General features: G+C 42.2%; 1 protein-coding gene across 4 annotated transcripts in view; it reads left to right on the top strand.

Annotated features, from left to right (window-relative positions):
• Positions 1 to 19,992, top strand: part of ASCC3 (activating signal cointegrator 1 complex subunit 3) — a 522,423-nt gene that overhangs the window by 421,030 nt on the left and 81,401 nt on the right. For all 4 annotated transcript variants that reach the window (XM_069974770.1, XM_069974767.1, XM_069974768.1 and 1 more), the window contains 4 exons: positions 273 to 439; positions 985 to 1,130; positions 4,266 to 4,386; positions 10,308 to 10,450. In XM_069974770.1, the coding sequence (XP_069830871.1) occupies positions 273 to 439; positions 985 to 1,130; positions 4,266 to 4,386; positions 10,308 to 10,450 (577 nt within the window). The remainder of the gene's footprint in view (positions 1 to 272; positions 440 to 984; positions 1,131 to 4,265; positions 4,387 to 10,307; positions 10,451 to 19,992) is intronic.

Below are 19,992 nucleotides of genomic sequence, written 5' to 3'. Positions count from 1 at the left end.
ACTTGTTTATGGTCATCTGGGGATTATTGATACAAGTCCCTAAAGACTTCTGCTACAAAAGAGCCGTAGACGCACAAGGGATTAATGGGAAACAGATCACATGGAATGATGTGGGATTCAATGACATCAGCAGGACTGCTCTTGCTCACAGTGACGTGAGAAGCTGTCCTTTCTCAGGCCTGTCTTGGAATGTGTGGTTAGGATATCTTCAATAATCACTTTATATAGTACTTCATTGTTGTTGAACTAAACACACATTTTCTCGTTCACAGAGTTGTAGAGTTGACAGGAGATGTCACTCCGGATATGAGAGCCATAGCGGAAGCTGACCTCATTGTCACTACCCCTGAAAAGTGGGATGGTGTCAGCAGGAGTTGGCAGAACAGGAGTTACGTGCAAAAGGTTGCCATTCTAGTGATTGATGAAATCCATTTGCTTGGTGAGTAGTGATTTAAAGTGACACTGTCACCCCCTTTCTGTATGAGGACTTCTCTACACCGCTGTAAAGCCTAAATTCTGCAGTTTTTATACCTTACTTTATAATAGATTTCTTGGAGTGCCACTTGACCCTGCCCACATTGGCTCTGTAGACCCCGCCTTTCCCATGACTTCATTGCCGTCCAGACCCCACCCCTTTAGCGCCCATTGGAATGGGCCGGCCTAGAAGTCTAGGATCCGCCCCCTTTAGGTCGGCCCATTCCAATGGCCGCCAAGGGGGAGAGGCCTAGACGACAATGACATCATGGAGAGCCCAGGTGGCACAATCCACCAATGATAAAAAGCATTTTTCATTGGACCAAGCACCAAGAAATCTGTTATAAAGTAAGGTATGAAAACTGCTGAATTTAGGCTTTACGGCTGTTTAGGGAGGTCCTGATACAGAAAGGGGGTGACAGTGTCACTTAAAACATATTAACAACAGAGCATAACTCTGCTACAGCTTCTACACTGTATGTATTCATTGCCGCCATGTTTCATTATCAGGGGATGAGAGAGGACCTGTACTAGAAGTCATTGTGTCTCGGACCAACTTCATTTCCTCACATACAGAGAAGACTGTACGAGTTGTTGGGTTATCAACTGCTCTAGCAAATGCCAGAGACCTTGCAGATTGGTTGGGCATTGGCCAGGTGGGTAACATTTGCTGCAAAAGCATAAACATCATACCTAATAATTTCCCTTTTAATACTATTTAGTCATCTAAAAATTATGACCTTTCCTAAGAACAGGCCATGAATATTAGAGTAGAGGGGGTTCAGCATAGCTGACCAGCCGTGTGAAGGGGCATCAGCTTCCTTTGAATGCCGCTTCCTCTTCAGTGTTTAAGGGGCACAGCTGTATACTGCCGGCAGTGGCTGTGTCAGGTATTACACCACAGCACTATTTAATGGTGTGGGATGAATGAAAAGTAAGGTGCACTACTAAAACTATAGAAGGTCCCCCTTTAAACGGCTGATCATTAGAACTTATCAGATTCATATATATCTTTTTGGGAAAATATTCAGTATAACTTGTTGATTAAAATCCCTGCTCATTCTGAGTTAAAGGGACTGTACCATCAGGCCTGGGCTGAAGCACTGGAGGCGGGCTGACCCACTCCCAATGGGAGGAAACCTCCGCCCCTCTATGACACTGCTCCATTAGAATCAATGGAGCTGTATCATAGAAGAACGGGGGTTTCCACCCATTGGGGGTGGGTCAGCCCGCCTCCAGTGCTTCAGCCCAGGCCTGATGGTACAGTCCCTTTAAGGAGTCCAGTGGGCGGCGTCACTCAATGGACTGGACTCTTTAGCATGGAAAGATCAGAGATTTCAATCAATAAATTACAAGATATACAGAATCTTTTCCCATAGTTATATATTAATCTGCTCATCTTCTTCTGCTCTATAACATGATGCCAATAGCTTAGGTAGCTTTTTCATGGTGATGGGTTCTCTTTAACCCCTTCGCGTCAGTAATATGTATGTATACGTTCCTACTACACATACTCCGTGCAGTAGGAATGTATATATATGTTCCCTGTACTGACAGGGTTATTGATTGGAGCGGTACCGCTGCGCAGAGAGCAATCCCGCTCACCTCAGTCTTCGGGGCCGCGGGTAATGAGACCCAGCTGCGATCCCGCAGCTGAGTCTCATTAACCCCTTAAACAGTGCAATCGCTAAGTTTAAGGTGCTCAGTGACAGATCAAGCATTTGTCACTGAGTTATTGGGGGTCCTGAGCTGCAGGGGTCCCGATCGGGGTAAGCTCCTTACCTCCGTCCTGTCAGGTCCCCGATCTGTGTGTAGAAGCTCTATACATAGATCGCCGATAACACTGATCTATGCTATGATATGGCATAGCATAGATCAGTATATGCAATCTAATGATTGCATATTTTACAGTAAATAAGGGTTAAAAAAAAGTGTAATAAAAAAGTTTTTAAAAGTATTAAAAAAACGTATAAACCCCCTCCCAATAAAAGTTTAAAATACCCCCTTGCCCATTATAAAAATATAAATATAAATAAATAAACATATTACATATCGTAGCGTGCGGAATTGTCCGATCTATTAAAATATAACGTTATTGTTACCGCACGGTAAACGGCGTAAACAGAAACAAAAAAAAAACACACCGGATTGCTGATTTTATTAAATTATATATCACAAAAAAATTATTAAAAAGAGCAATCACAATTTTTCTGCTACACCAATATGATGTTAATATATCTAGAGATCATGGCGCAAAAGATGACACCCCAACCAGCTTTGTGGGTGGAAAAATAAAAGTGCTATGGCTCCTAGGAGGCGGGGAGGAAGATTGCATTAATTTGACCCGGATTTTTGTGCATCAAAGGGCTCTGTCTTGAAGGAGTTAAGAACTTCCTAACCCAAGCTCAGTAGGCATTAACATGTACATCCTTACATATACTGTATTTTACATAAAACATAAAACAGGTGTCAGCAGCAGCCCAGACTACAGGAGAGAAGAAGCTAACATATTCTGCACTTCTCTATGGAGTGCCAGTTTTTATTTTTGATCACATACAACACAGTCACGGTGTTGGTATGGGGAGCATGGCTGCAGAACAAATAGCTATAAAACATCAACTTACTTCTGAAAAAGTCATTTAAGTTATAGAACGAATCAAGTACGGTATATGCTTGATATATACACAGCAAGATCCTGATGATGATGTCTGTGCAGGGGATTGTGGGAAATGAGAATTCCTGGGTTCTGTACTTTGAAAAAGTGAGTTTAAGTACATAACATAGAACAAAAAGCAGGTACAGTAAACATGAAGTAAATGAATGAGAGAATAGAACAGAGGGAGAGAGGACCCTGCCTGTGAGGGCTTACAGTTTACAAGGGAAAAGCGAAAGAGACAGTAGGTTAGGAAAGTAGCTGTTCTTATAGCAGTACAGTGGCAGCAAAGTTATTGTAGGCTTCTCGGAAGAGTTTAGTTTTCAGGTTTCTTTGAGAGCTTCGATGGTGGGTTATGGTTGGTGAGTTAGTCTTGACAAAAGAGCGGATTCAAGAAATGCTTTTGAGGTGGAAGTGGCAGAGGGGGTGGTTACGGCAGCATTGATGTGTAGTTTCCATGACAGGTCAGAGTCAAAAGTTATTCTGAAGCAATGGACTTGTGGGACAGGAGACAGTGTCATTGACTTTAACTAGAAGTTTATAGAAGTATATACTAGTTTCTCTCCCAATAGTACCCCATATAGTAGCCAATTCCCCAGTAATGTCCCATATACTAGCCAGTCCCCCCCCCCCCCCAAAGTGTCCCATATAGTAGCCAGTGCCCCTTTATTGTATCCAATCCCCCGCAATAGTGCCCCATATAGTAACTAATACAACCCTCCTGCAGTGCTGCTATTCAGAGGCTGAGGACCGCCGCCAGACTTAGGGAGTTGCCCGCAGCCAGACAATCGGAGTAAGTGTCTGACAGTGGGCGGTCCCTTTAGTTTGGCAGTGGCCCTCAGCCTCCGATTAGCAGCCATTAGCGGTAGTCGGTAGTTAATTTCTAGTACTATTTCTGCATTATTTAGTTCTGTAGCCCGATGTCTGTCCTCCGATCCTCCCCCCCCCCCCCTCGGACTGGCAAGCAGCCCACCAGGCATTTGCCAGATTGTCAGTCTGGGCCTGTTTGTCGACATTTTGTGTTGCGCGCCTTTAGTAAATGTGTCAGAACACTAAACCGATTGGGTAAATAAACAAAAACCTGAACATTTTTTGCCTAGAACACCTTACTAAGTCAGCCCCTATGTCTTTATTGCAGATGGGACTGTTTAACTTTCGTCCTTCTGTTCGACCGGTACCTTTGGAGGTCCACATTCAGGGCTTCCCTGGACAACACTACTGCCCTCGTATGGCTAGCATGAACAAACCTGCATTTCAAGGTAAGTGTCCAAACAGTAAAATAAAGCATGGCTTACATTTCATAGAAAAGCCCAGGTCTAAGGGGGAGATTTATCCAACATGGTGTAAAGTGAAACTGGCTCAGTTGCCCCTAGCAACCAATCAGATCCCACCTTTCATTTCTCACAGACTCTTTGTGAAATAAAAGGTGAAATCTGATCGGTTGCTAGGGGCAACTGAGCCAGTTTCACTTTACATCATGTTTGATAAATCTCCCCCTAAGTGTTTAAATTCTAATATAACCCCCATAATAAGCACCGTTTATAAATAATGAGATAAGTCTCCGTCTTTTTTTCTATATTGCAAACCAGTAGAAAAGATATAGTGTACACAGACCAATGTCCTTAAAGTGAATGTATTGCCTACATTTTATTTTATTCATTCATTTATTTATTTTTTTACAATAATTCATTGTCTATTCAAGGGATGTATAAATTGATGTAAATCAGTTACATAGAAACATAGAAGATTGTCGGCAGAAAAAGACCACTGGGTCCATCTAGTCTGCCCTTTTAGTATTTTCTTTCTTATTATCTTAGGATAGATGTATGTTTATCCCAGGCAGAGTTAAATTCTGTTATTGTAGATTTACCAAACACATCTGCTGGAAGTTTGTTTCAGGTATCTACTACTCTTTCAGTAAAATAATATTTTCTCACATTGCTTCTGATCTTTCCCCCAACTAACCTCTCACTATGTCCTCTTGTTCATGAGCTCAGTTTTTTTTTTACTAAAAACACTCCCCTTATTTAGTCCTTTAACATACTTAAAGGTTTCAATCATGTCCCCCCTTTCCCTTCTTTCCTGATATGGTTTATACCTCACACCCTCCACCATTTTTGTAGCCCGTCTTTGGACCCGTTCTATTTTATCAATATCCCTTCTTAGATGAGGTCTCCAGAACTGGGCACAGTATTCCAGATGTGGCCTCACCAGAGCTCTATACAGCGGGATCACAACTTCCCTCTTCCTACTGGTTATACCTCTGCTATACACCCCAGCATACAATTTGCTTTTCCCACCGCCTGGTTGCACTGGTGACTCATTTTTAGGCTGGGTTCACACACTGTATACTTCAGGCAGTATTTGGTCCTCAAGTCAGGTCCTCATAGCAACCAAAACCAGGAGTGGATTGAAAACACAGAAAGGCTCTGTTCACACAATGTTGAAATTGAGTGGATGGCCGTCATATAACGGTAAATAACTGCCATTATTTCAATATAACGGCCGCTGTTTTAAAATAACAGCAAAAATTTGCCATTAAATGACGGCCATCCACTCAATTACAACATTATGTGAACATAGCCTTTCTGTGTTTTCAATCCACTCCTGGTTTTGGTTGCTATACAGCCTCACAAATACAGCCTCAAATATACATAGTGTGAACCCAGCCTTAGGCTGTCAGAAATCACTACCCCTAAATCCTTCTCTTCTGAAGTCTTTTCCAACACAGTATTGCCGAGGTGATACTCTGATAGAGGATTCCTCCTCCCCAAGTGCATTATTTTACATTTGGAAACATTGAACTTCAATTTCCACTGTTTGGACCACTCATCTAGCAAAGCTAAATCATTTTCCATATTACTGACACCTCCAGGAATATCAACCCTATTGCACACTTTTGTGGCGTCAGCAAACAGACAAACTTTACCTATCAACCCTTCTCCTATGTCACTTACAAACATATTAAAAAGAATAGGACCCAGAACAGACCCTTGTGGCACACCACTTGTAACCAGTCTCTGCTCGGAATATACACCATTAACAACAACCCTCTGATATCTATCCTTCAGCCAACCAAAAATCCACTGAACTATCCAGGGATTAAGTCCAATTTTCTCCAACTTCTCTATCAACTCTTTATGGGGAACTGTATCAAAAGCTTTGCTGAAGTCCAGATAGGCGATATCCACAGCACCACCTTCATCCAGCACTTTTGTGGCATAATCAAAGAAATCTGATACGAATAGCGGTGCAGGAGCCAGGAAGGTGAAAAAGTCCCCTGCCTAGATAATCATTTTAAGACCCTATTAATTCTACTATAGTTATGCACCTGAAGCTAAGTTTGTCATAGAGTATGTTATCTGTGGAGTTCTATAAAAAGTATTGGTCAACTTACTAAGCTGTTTTAGGCTATGTTCAAATCCGTAACAATCAGGGCTTCTGTTGCAGATACTTTTATACAGCCGTAAATGGGGCCAATTGGTCCGCTGCTTGACGGACACCAACAGAGCCCGATGGACCTTATTACCTTTAATATGGTACTTTGGGTTTTGCGCTGATCTTCTTGCTATGGTCTTGTTATGTTTTTTTTTTTTGTTATTTATACATATTTTGCAATGGAGGCCCCAAACAAAGCTTCTGACCCAGATGTTAACCCAGTTTTAAAGAAGTTGTATGGGGAGCAGAATATGGCTGATGCCTACTACTCCCTGGCACTTACTTCCTTTCCCAAGACGTGAGAGGGTGGGTGTAAGTCCCAATAAGCAAGTTACACAATGTTGCCACAACATCACAATAACCGGTCTTGGGGCAACATCGTACAGCTCTTGGACATCACATGCGGGCATACTTTCATCGCAGATGGTGATCAGGACTTACTCCCACTCCTTCACTTCTCGGAAGGTATATGTGGTAAGAGAGGGAGTAAGCTGCGGGGAGGAGAAGGCATCAGCTGCTTTCTGCTCCCCATATAACCCCATTAACTGACAGAAATTTGGCATTGCAAAAAGAGATGCCGCACACAACACATTCAGTTCTTCTTCATTCGCAGACTCAAAGCCTTGTAGAAAAGTAGCTTTTTAGTAAATTGTTACAAAAAATCCCATTATTGTGGCTGTTATCATTTACAGATCCGCAGCCTTTTTTCTACCCCACTCCACAGTGGACATTAATAAAAAGCATGCCTGGGATGTGATGTGCGGTAAATGCATTAGCCACAGATGAATGGATTCCTGTTTGGGTATTTGGGTGGTATTTATGATATCTCATTCTTAGAAATAAAATTTACATCAAGCCTTGTAGTTTCCTGTGAAATGACTGTTTAGCTTTTCTAATTAGCCCTGTGACAGAGCCGCAGTATTGATGGCGTTTTTAGACTGGCCCTGACTATTCCCGTTATTTATAGGCTACAGAAACGCTATGTAAAACTCACTAATGAACAATAAATCAGGCTCTTGCTGTTTAATCGCACCTGTTCTTGGGGGAGAAAGAACCCATTACATCTTGTGTCTCCAGATTCTTCCAGGCTGTATGTGTATATAATGATGATGTATTCCTGCCATCTCCACAGACTCATTTGTAGCATAAACCGGCAATCTCCTATAATTCAGGAGGCGTAATCTCTGTATTAGACACCTCCTGATGAGTTACCCCGGAACAGCCTTATCAGATGGCTAGTCTATTTCATTATTGACTTTCCCTTGGGCGCAGCATAAGTATTTACACTCTAAATGGTGGAATTTTTTACCCCACGTTACTCAAGGTGTCTAGAGACAAACATCTGCAATAGCTGTAAAAATGTCAAATCCATTTATGTGTCTAGTAATAAAAGCATTAAAGGAATATCCTGTGAGCCACCTTCAGCAAGAGCTGCCTGGTTCAACATCAGATGCTCTGCAAATTTTAGAATTTGAAATAACGCAACAGTAAACACAATGCACAAATCCCTAAGGCTGTGCCTGTATGGTGAGGAAAGGATTTGCAGAATTTTTGCAGCCGTGACCTGCAAGAAAATCCACAGCAAACCCTTATGTTAAATACTCACGGATTTCCCATCATATGACCAAATGTCCAGGATAAATATTATCCCTTCCTTAAAGAAGCAGTTTACAAAATCTTTTTATTGGCCCCCAGCTAGGCACTGGCACGTATACTCACCACAGGTGATTGGTTTACTGCGGCTTTATTCCGGTCCCATGGCGCAGTTCGAATCCGGCGCACGCTCACGTCATCCACTGCTGTGACCCCTCCTCTGTCTCCTGTGATTGAACGCCGGAAGTCACGCTCTCCCATAAAGAATGCATTGTAAAGTGTGACTTCCGGCGTTCGATCACAGGAGACAGAAGAGGGGTCACAGGAGATGAGGACGTGAGCACGCACCGGATTTGAACCGCGGCACAGGACCGGAACAAAGCCACACCATGGGACACCGATTACCTTTGGTGAGTATACGCACCAGAGCCTAGCGGCGGAGGGGGGGGTCAAACCTTGGTGGAAAATGCCTGTCCTGGGTGATGGACTGGCTGCTCAGCCAATGAGTGGCTGGAGCGGCGTCAGTCTATCAACCCCCCCAGTCTATCAAACCCCCCCCATATCAACGTGACGTGACGTGCCCCCCCAGAGATCCCAGAACCTGGAAGAGGTCCGAGGCCAGTCCCACTGCTCACCGCAGGCATGGGGGGAGGTAAGTTCGTACTTGTTATCAAATTCCCCCTGTCGGCTGCCAGATTTTCCAATTCCCAGGACTTCACCTTTAATGCTACTATTGAACTCCTAAGAGTTCCTTGGTGGATCACAGCAAGACGCCTAACCTCCTGCTAGTGATGACTTATGGGAAGAGTGATTACACTGAGGGAGCAGCATTTAGTAAGGACACAAGTAATTTCACAGCCGCCCAGAACTTTCTGGGTGGTAAGAGATAAGAGGGAGGCCTTGATTTATCAGAGCATGCACACAGTCACCCCTGCATAACTCCATATAGACCCCTACTCCAATTCCTGTGTTCAGTCTTGGTCTCTCTGCTACTATAGATGGGATTTTCCTAAAAGGCAGCAAACAGTAGTTTACCAGGAAATGACACACCTAGTGGCTACGACTTCAGAGTTGAAGTGAAATTAAAAGATTTTGTAATATGTTAGAAATCACATTGGTTGGAGGCAAATAGTTTTAAACTACAGTGATCAACTGAGACAATAAGTGAAAAATATAGCATTTCCACTAGAAATATACAATAGAGCAAACTTATTAAAAATTTTGACTACCTACAACACATTTTAGAAAGAGCTAAAGGGAGCTTCATCATTTTTTCTCTGAAGGCTTTTTACACAGTCCTGTTATCGCTAACCAGGGTTCATAGGAACCTTCATTTAGCCGATTATAGGTAAATTTTGTGCCGCTGGTAAAGTGATCAATATGGTCTGCACATCTCTCTGCCTAAACTTTCTGTTTTTAAGGGGCTATCCAGTGAAAATCTTTTTCTTTCAAATCAACTGATATCAGAAAGTTATATAGATTTCACTTATATATATTATATTATATATATATATATATATATATATATATATATATATATAATTCACTTCTATTAAAAAATCTCAAGTCTTCCCATACTTATTAGCTGCTGTATGTTCTGCAGGAAGTGTTGTTTTATTTTCAGTCTGACATAGTGCTCTGTGCTGACATCTCTGGCCGAGACAGGAACTGTCCAGAGCAGGAGAGGTTTTCTTTGTGGATTCATATTAAACCGAGTTCCTGTCTCGGCCAGAGGTGGCAGCAGAGAGCACTGTCTGACTGAAAATAAAACAACATTTCCTGCATGACATACAACAGCTAATAGATATGGGAATACTTGAGATTTTTTAATACAAGTAAATTACAAATATGTATATAACTTTCTGACACCGGTTGATTCTCTGAGTGAGTCTCTGGCTGTGTAATATGGACTTTAGGGTCCATTCACATGTACAGGATCTGCAGCTAATTTGATATTGTGTCCCATCATTTAATTGAATTGATATCTGCGCCATTAGATCTGCTGCAGATCCTGTACGTGTGAACAGGTCCTCAAACAGCAAATGTTTGGGCCTGGTAACAGGAATATAGCCTCGATATTAAGGAGGTTTGCCATGAAAAGTGGTCTAATAAAGGGATAACCAACTGTGTTACTGCTTTGTTATTACAGCTATAAGAAGTCACTCCCCTGCAAAGCCTGTACTCATCTTTGTGTCGTCCAGACGTCAGACCCGTCTCACTGCTATCGATTTGATTGCATTCCTAGCGACTGAAAATGACCCCAAACAGTGGCTCAATATGGATGAAAGAGAGGTATGATTTTAAGTTAGGATATTTAGTAATATAGCCACAAGAAGTCTTTTGGTTTATTTTATTAGTATGTTAATAACATTATTTTTAGCAGAGATGTATACGCAATTTGTCCCGATGATTGGGAATGTATGCCAAGCCAGAGATCTTTATAAATGTGCTAGTAGATTTATGACGAGTACGCTACAGCTCCTCCCTGCCTTAACACCCCCTGCCCCCACTACCACCGTATCCATACGTTCTGAACCCTTTGCTTATTGCAGCTCAGGCACTCTTCACTTATAACACCAGACTACTACATGCTTCCCTGTGAAGACAGTGGGGGGGATTTATCAAACATGGTTTAAAGTGAAACTGGCTCAGCCCTAGTAACCAATCAGATTCCACTTTTCATTTGCCAAAGAGTCTGTGAGGAATTAAAGGTGGAATCTGATTGGTTGCTAGGGGCAACTGAGCCAGTTTCACTTTACACCATGTTTGATAAATCTCCCCCAGGGTGTTCATTTCTCCTGTATGGGTGACTATAGAATTATACAACCATTTATGAAAGCCCTCCCGAAAGCTCTTAGACCCCTCCTGTGCATAGTGTGCTGCTGTAGAGATCAATTTGCCCTATCTAAGAGTGCAGTCATATAGTAGCATCTGTACATATACTGTACGCAGTAAAGACTTGTCCCGCTCATTGCGCACTAAAAAAGGGCTGTAAGTCAATACCGAACCATGTCTGTGAGCACACAAAGGACTGGGACTTCCTGTGTTCGGTCTCTTTTTTTGAACAGTGAAAAGACAAAGTATCGACACTGGAACGCAGTCTGTCAAGAAGAAAGAGACTTATTGGCCACATGTATAATGTTCATTTAAACGTTGAAGACTCAAACAAATACAAAGTATATTGCAAAATTGCTTGCAGAACCGCCTCTTTACAGCGACTCTGTAAATCTGACCCCCCCCCAAAACCGCTTGTACTGTACCTTCGGATAGCTGCTTTTAATCCAAGATCTGTCCTGGGGTCTGTTCGGCAGGAGATGCAGTTATTGTCCTAAAAAACAACTTTTAAACTGGCAGCCCCGTGCCCAACGGCCGGGCTTAGATTGTGTATGCAATATGCAGGCACAACCTCTCTGTCCCTCCTCCCCACCCTCCTCATCATTAGGAATGCTCCAGGCAGATTGTCTCCTATTCGTCAGCTGTGTTAATACTGAACATGGGCTGGATCGTTCAGACAGGAGAAAATGTTCCAGTGGCATTCCTAATGATGAGGAGGGTGGGGAGGAGGGATGGAGGGTTGGTGCAAAGTTAGGGCACAGATACTCCCGTTTGGCACAGGGCTGCAAGTTTAAAAGTTGTCTTTAGGACAATAACTGCATCACCTGCCGAACGGATCCCAGGACAAATCTTGGATTAAAAGCAGCTATCCGAAGGTACAAGTGGTTTAGGGGGGTCAGATTGTGGGTACAGAGTCGCTTTAAGTCAATCTGAACTCATTAGAAAAATCAGTTCTGCTGAGGTTGCTCACACAGTGGCCGTAGAATTCCGTCCGTATATGGACTGTGTTCTGCGGATTGGACCGGGGAGCTCCCAGCATCGTGATTAATTATGATGTCGGGAGCTCCTAAGCAATTTAAAGGTTCATGCTACTGTACTGACACAGCCACAGACGTTTGAATGACCCCTTACACATTTAGTCAAGTGATGTTTTTAGGGATACCCCTAACAAACAGGGCTCTTTCTTTTATACAGATGCCCTTTGGTGTTTTGTCTCTGTTCAGAGTTCCTCGGTTATGGTGTGCTGAACATCTTGTGATTCTACAGTGGTTTGCAATAAATTAGAATATCAACAAAAAGTTATTTTTTTTCTCAGTAATTCAATTTAAAGAGTGACCTCATATATTCTATAGAGTCATTACATACAGAGTGAACTTTTTTAAGCGTTAATTTCTGTTAAAGTTGATGATTATGGATTACAGCCAAGAAAAACCCAAAATTCAGTATTTCAGAAAATTAGAATAATGAACCCAAAACACCTGCAGTGGCTTCCTAAGTGTTATAAAAGGTCCCTTTGTCTGGTTCAGTATGCAACACAATCATGGGGAAGACTGCTGACTTGACAGAGGTCCAGAAGGCAGTCATTCACACACTCCACAAGGGGGGGTAAGCCGAAAAAGTTCATTGCTAAAGAAGCTGGCTGTTCTCAGAGTGCTGTATCAAAGCATATTGATGGAAAGTTGAATGGAAAGAAAAAGTGTAGTAGAAAAAGGTGCACAAGCAACCGGGAGAACCGCAGTCTTAACGGGATTGTAACGAAAATTTGGGAGAGATTCACAAAGAGTAGACTGCTGGAGTCAGTGCTTCAAAAGCCACCACATACAGACGTCTGCAGGACATGGGCTACAAGTGTTGCATCCCTGACCAATAAACAACTCCAGAAGCGTCTTATCTGGGCCAAGGAGAAGAAGAACTGGACTAATGATCAGTGGTCCAAGGTGCTGATTTCAGATGAAAGTAAATTTTGCATTTCATTTGGAAATCAAGGTCCCAGAGTCTGGAGGAAGAGTGGAGAGGCTGTACACAATCCGAGATGCTTGAGGTGAAGTTTCCTCAATCAGTGATGGTTTGGGGAGCCATGTCATCTGCTGGTGTAGGTTCACTGTGTTTTATCAAAACCAAAGTCAACGCTGCCATCTACCAGGAAATTTTAGAGCACTTCATGGTTCCCTGTGCTGAAAAGATTTTTGGAGATGGAATTTTTATCTTCCAGCAGGATTTGGCACCTGTCCACACTACCAAAAGTACCAACACCTGGTCTACTAACTACAGCATCACTGTGCTTGATTGGCCAGCAAACTCGCCAGACCTTAACCCCATAGAGAATTTATGGGGTATTGGCAAGAGGAAGATGAAAGACACAAGACACAACATTGCAGACGAGCTGAAGGCTGCTAACAAAGCAACCTAGGCTTTAATAATTCCTCTGCAGTGCCATCAGCTGATTGCCTCTATGCCACCTTGCCGCATTCATGCCGTCATTCATGCAAAAGGTGCCCCGACCAAGTATTGAGGGCATTTACTGTACAGACTTTTTAATTGGTCGACATTTCTGTGTTAAAAACATTTTGGGTCTTTCTTTGCTGTAATCCATAATCAATAACTTTAACAGAAATAAACTCTTGAAAAAGTTCACTCTCTATGTAATGACTCAATAGAATATATGAGGTCACTTTTTGAATTGAATTACTAAAAAAAAAAAAAAATGTTGTTGATTCTAATTTATTGCAAACCACTGTATATGCAAAAAGTTACTATACCTGTAGCATATACCAATAGGCAAATGATATACTTAAACCACAAATATTATCAAGCAATTGACCTTTTTTCTTTTTTTTTTTCCATGCCCTTGTAAATAGTCGTCTTTCAGCTCAGATGGTATTAGAAAAAAATATGAAACACATATCTTACATGTTAAAAGCAGAGAAATCGCATTAGTTGTGGCTGGCTGTAAGGTAGCAGCATATCCCGGCTTTGTGTTGCCGCATGGAGTCCTGGTAGTGTTCCTTACAATAGGGAAAGTTTTACTGCTTACAGCTGTGCATGTGCAATCATTAGCATGGCTGCTGGGCTGTATTTATGGTTATCTGCTCATAAATGATGGATTTTGTATTCCATGGAGTACTTTATTAACTTCACTGAATAGCTGTTTTCTTTTCTCTTGAATATTATGAGACTAGGCTTTTGGGGGGGATGTGAGCTCAGCTATTGGAAGGCAAAAAAAGTTATGTCCATTTAAATACAGAATATATCAAACAGAGATACAATTATCCTGTATGTGAATTCAGTCAGCATGCATGCATGTATAAATGGATTACAAATGTCAGGACCATATTCTTTTCAGAACTCAAGCTTCTCTTAGTATATTGATAGGGGAAACTTTGTATTCCTTACAGGTCTAGTTTCCTCTGGCCAGTATGCTATCCTTGATATGCAAAGTAGCCTTCCCCTAGCCTTCTCTGGTGCCTACTATGGCACGTTACTGCTCAGCTTCTTATAGAGCCTTGAAAAAGGACTGGGGATTATTTGCCAAGCCAGAATCTCTCCCAAAAGGAAGAGAAAACCCATTTATAACCCGCTGTTTTGGGTTTACTGCGCCTCATCAGTAGAGAGCAGGGTGCATTCGTGGGAATGAAGGATAAAGCTTCTCCTTGAGGAGCGTGTCAACAGGTCTGTGGAGTCTTATAGGCCGTGCAGTGCCCCACTGGTTAAAAATATGCGACGTAGCTTTTGGTTGGCTAATAATCTGGTCATGTTTCTGCTACTTCCAATAGGTGGCACCAGAGAGACAGCACTATACCTTCTTTGCAAATATTTTTCCTGATAGAACATGGTCTATAAGACTTAAAGCAAATGTACCATCAAGTACATTCACTTTAATGTCCATGAATAGAAAGGCGCCGGTATGGAGAAGCTGGTGCCGTGGTCAATGGAGAATCAATGGAGCCACATTACCGAAGGGCGGGGTTACCCATCCCACCTTCAGTGCTTCACCCCCAGGCGGTGTCCGTGAATAGAACAATGCTGTACACTGGAACCAGGCCGCGATTTAAAAATAGCACCGCAGCACCGGCTCCCCCGCGCCGGCACTGTTCTATTCATTGACGAAATTTAGAGCGAATGTGCCTGATGGTACATTCGCTTTAACATGCCTTTTGTGAGAAAATGTATTCCTGCAGTCCAGAGTTAACTACATGAAAGCTACATACTAACTTCAAGAGCCTCTAGGTCAGTCATGTCAAACTCTGGCCCACGGGCCAAATCTGGCCCGCAGTGCCATTATTTTTGGCCCACCAGGCAATTCACAAATTGAATTGCATCTTGTCCGCCGATATCGCATTAGATTATGATATGGGGAGGGCTGGCTACTATATAAGTAACTATAGGGGAGGGCTAGCTACTACATAAGAGACTATGGGGAAGGGCTGGCTACTATGCATAAGAGACAATAGGGGAGGGCTGGCTACTATATAAGAGACTATGGGAGGCCTGACTACTATATGAGAAACTATGGGGGAGGGCTGGCTACTATATAAGAGACTATGGGGGGCCTGATTACTATATAAGAGACTATGGGAAGGCTGGCTGCTATATAACATACTAAAGGAGAGGGCTGGCCACTGTTAGAGAGACTATGGGGGAGAGCTGGCTAATATATGAAACTATTGGGGAGGGGTGGCTACTATATGGGACACTTGGGGGGGCTGGCTACTATTTGGGCACTATTGGGAGGGCTGGCTCATGTGTGGGGCAGTTTTGGTTGGGTTGGTTACTACATGAGGCAATATTGGGGGGGGGTTTGGCTGTTACATGGGTCAGGGTTTAATCATGTCATAGCAATTTATCATGTCATTTACCATTGTGCACAGCGCTGCGTGACTCACACCACTAACAGCGCCAGGAACACCGCATGCTGCTGACAGTGCCAGGACCGCCCCATTTGCACTTCAATAATAATCAAGGTTGGCCCACGATTTTGTCCAGTTTTTTAATTTTGGCCCACTGTGTATTTGAATTTTACACCCCTGCTCTAGATCGCAGCAGTGGACCAAACTATTCCAGTATTTTAATTTGGACATGATAGAGGAAGCTCCCTTTCTATGAGGCAGATCAGCATTGCCGTGTAATAGCAACTCCAGCTCTGACAGACCCAATCCTTCTATCTATTATATGGTCGGCCAGTTATTGAAAGGCCACTGTGAAATTCTGCATATAGTAGCTGCAGCAGAATTTAATGGCAAGATATAGGTCCCCTGATGTTACAACTAATCATTCATGATGTTTAAAATGGAATAACTTTCAAGCTTTCATGGAAACAGGCTTCATTAATAAAAGAAATGGCCTTACTTAAATCCCCACCCTTGTGCCCCATGGCAGATTTACTGAGAGCTGAAATGGATTCAAACAAAAAGAGCCCTGGAGAAGGGGTTGACCCTATAGACAGTAAAAAAAAAAGGTTCTCCGCACCCAAAAAAGTTGCTTTAGGCTGGGTTTACACTATGTTTTTTATCATATTTTTTTTTCATATGTTTTTGCAAAAAACAGATGCTTTTGTGTACATCCGCTTTGATCTGCTTTTCTATTGACTTCCATTATTAAAAAAAGGGATCAAAACACATCTTATATTTTAACTTACACAAAATAAGATAAAGTACGTTTTTCTGTACGTAAAAAAAGGATGTGTTTTGATCCATTTTTTGTTTTTTTTACAATGGAAAGTCTAAGAAAAAAAACACAAAAGAACGCACAAATGCATCCGTTTTCCATCTGTTTTTTTTTGCAAAAATGACTGAAAAAAATGGATTGCAAAAACATACGTAGTGTGAACCCAGCCTTACTAAGATTTACTGAGAGGTGCATGCCTCTCAGTAAATCTGGCGAATCTGATGCTGCCCTGCAGCAGCCTCAGAATGTAGATTTTCGCCATGATTTAGGCATGCTTGCACCATGATTTAGGCATGCTTGCACCACATCTGCTACGCCTCCTCCACACCTTGCTGTGTCCCCACCAATCCGACAAGCAGAGTGTACGTGGGCAAAAAAAAAAAATCACAGATTAAAATCAGTGATTGTTGCCGCACATATACCGTCACAGGATTGATAAATCCGCCCCCCATATGAATACACGTTTATGCTTTGTACAAATCTTTCATAATTGCTTTTATGCATTGTAGTTAAACCATAAAAGTCACCGGTTGCCAATAAGTGCTGATCTTTTAGGGCAGCTTGCTTAATATATTAATTCTTTTTTATTGCCAGCGTTTGCATTTAGCAGTTAGCATGGAAGGCCAACATGCCTGAGCTCTCCTGAGAGCTGAGATTTTATGATAGAAAAGTGCCTCATAAAAAGTGAACACTTAATTATGAAAAAGAAGTTTTTACTCCATTTAACATCTGCAGCAGATGTGACGTTAGTAAATCTCCGCGCTAAAGACTTGTGTTTCTTGGCATATCGCGCTTTCACCGGGCATTGCAGGCAATCAAGGGGCATTACTCAGTAGCATATGGTAAGAATCTGATGTGCCCTGAAATTAGACGACTAATAATTAGTGTTCTGTAAAAATAAAGAGGAAAAACCAACAGAAGCAACCGCAGACCTGCTCCAAAAAAGCCTGTGCACTTAGCATCTTGAAACAATATATCACACTCAAAGGGACAGAACTGGGCTGCACAATCTGTTAGCTCATTCTTGTCCAATCTGGTCTTGTCTTTTCTTTTGGAGCCAGCATTGTCATCATTGTGCTGAATTATACCCTGCCTCGAATGGTTTTCAGACATGGGGTAATGTATCTACTCAGATGGAATCCCATCCTTTACAAAGACCTTTTTTTCTGCACCAATAAATTTTAACACGCTGGAAAGCAGGTATCAGAACCATACACAAATGATTCAACATTTTACACATGCTCCGGGGGGGGGGGGAGGGTTACGGCTACTCTGCTTTCAAGACGATTCCATTTGTCATGAAGAAAACATTAGTTGTAAGTGTAAGAAATCTTCCTTGTTGTCCTTTTGAATAAAAAGAAATATATTTTAACAGCTAAATTCACTAATGTTCGACTGAATTGGTCAAAAATCGTAAAATGCATTATTTTCTTGGAGTTTAAATTTTTGTATTTGGTCAATCGTTTTTTGTTTAAATAAATATTATTTTTAAAATTAAAAATTAAAATTAAAATTTATTTTAAAATTTAGGCCCCCTTATGGGGTCATTTTTTGACTGTATTTAAAGGGAATGTGTTGCCTAGATTTTCTTTTACGGATTATAGTCAAATACTAAAATACATTCTTTTCTTCTAATCTGTTTCTATTTTATGGTTGTATTTTTTGTTTTTTTGTACATTGTTATGGAGGCTGCCAGCTTGCCCGAGCTGTTTTTAACAACATTTAGTGGCATGCTTTACGGCAAGCCTCATGGACATACCTGTAGATGACAATAGAATCTGTCCCCTTGGGATAAATGTGAATAATACCTGTTCTCTGTGACCTTTGGGGTATGTTCACACACTGTCAAAATGACAGCCATCATTTAACGAAAAATAACAGGTGGTATTCCTATAATAACAGCCATTGTTGTAAAATAACGTCTACTATTTAACGTTAAATGACAGCTGTCTAGTAAGGCCGGGTTTACACTCATCAGGCGGTGTGGCGGCGTTTCCCTCTGGTGCAGGAGAAAAGTGCCAGAGGGAAACACATCTTTAAATTGATCCCATTGTTTTCAGTGGGACCGTTCAAAGCATGCGGCATGCAAATAGTGCCGCCACATCGCCGGATGTCCCTGTGCGGCAAAACTTATCCTCCAGTGTCCTGATGCACCGCGCAGTCCGATGATGCAGGGGCCACATCCATTGACGTCTATAGAGTGCTGGAGGCCCTGCTGGTACCAACGCATGCATTTATGCGCCGTCTGGCTTTTTTCCTCCAGCACTCCAAGGAAAGGTGTCCCCAGCCCCCCCATTAACCCTTGTGACCCCAGCCCTGAAGCAGAGGGGCCCCTAGCAGGAGGGGCAGCACTCTACAGGAGATGTCCCCATCTCCTGCTGCCCCCAGTAAAGGGCTACGATGTGAGTTGCCCCACTCCCCGTAGTAGTTCACCTGCTCTGATGGCTCTGGTGGCCTTCTGTAGCAGCTGACCCTATAGATTTCCCCATGTAAATGGCTCCGATGTGAGTTGTTCCCCCTGCCCACCTTTAGTAGTTCACCTGCTTTGATGCTGCCTTCTGTAGTAGCTGACCCTATAGTAGATGGCCCCCTGTGAGGTGTACCCTATCTATTTTAGGGGTACACCTCACAGGGGGCCATCTACTCCTGTGCTACTGCCCCCTAAAATAGATAGCCCCTCTATGTAAAGGAAAAAAATGATAACAACTGATGTAATAAACTAATTGTAACTGATGCCAACTGATTTTTATGAAAAAAAGGATAGAAAACCTGATGACAACTGATGCCTTTTTGGCATCAGTTGGGAATTCAGTTGTGGTCAGTTTCTTTCAAAAAAATGAAACGCATGCAAACTATATATGTTGACCCTAGCCGATTGTTTGGAATAGCATGGCCAAGTACTACCCCTAATTGACCAGACATGAACCTAATGACATGGCTGTGGGACCACCTTGATGCTTGCCCATGCATCCTCCAGCAGCAGTCAGCATAGCTCCATAGCTCCCAGCCTTTCTTGCACATGGCGATTACTCTGAATATTAGCCGGTGGTCATAATAATGTCAACTGTGTAATAGCGGTAACAAGCAACTTAGACACTTACAGGTAATTATTGTACAAAGCACATTGGGAAATTTTAACCAAGTGAACATGATCCTTCCTGGAGGAAAATAATAAGCACTCATTTCTTTTGTCAACCTCTTATTTCTTACTAGAAGCTTCGCACTACATTCTTGTAGAATAAGTAAAATATGTAAAGAAAGTCTATAAATACGTTTTATACATGCAACATTAACATGAGTCCAATCATTGCTGCGCTTACCTCAGTTGATACAGA

Source organism: Dendropsophus ebraccatus, chromosome 6 (assembly GCF_027789765.1).
Source record: "Dendropsophus ebraccatus isolate aDenEbr1 chromosome 6, aDenEbr1.pat, whole genome shotgun sequence".
NCBI classification, from domain to species: domain Eukaryota; kingdom Metazoa; phylum Chordata; class Amphibia; order Anura; family Hylidae; genus Dendropsophus; species Dendropsophus ebraccatus.
This window is presented reverse-complemented; position numbering and strand designations above follow the sequence as displayed.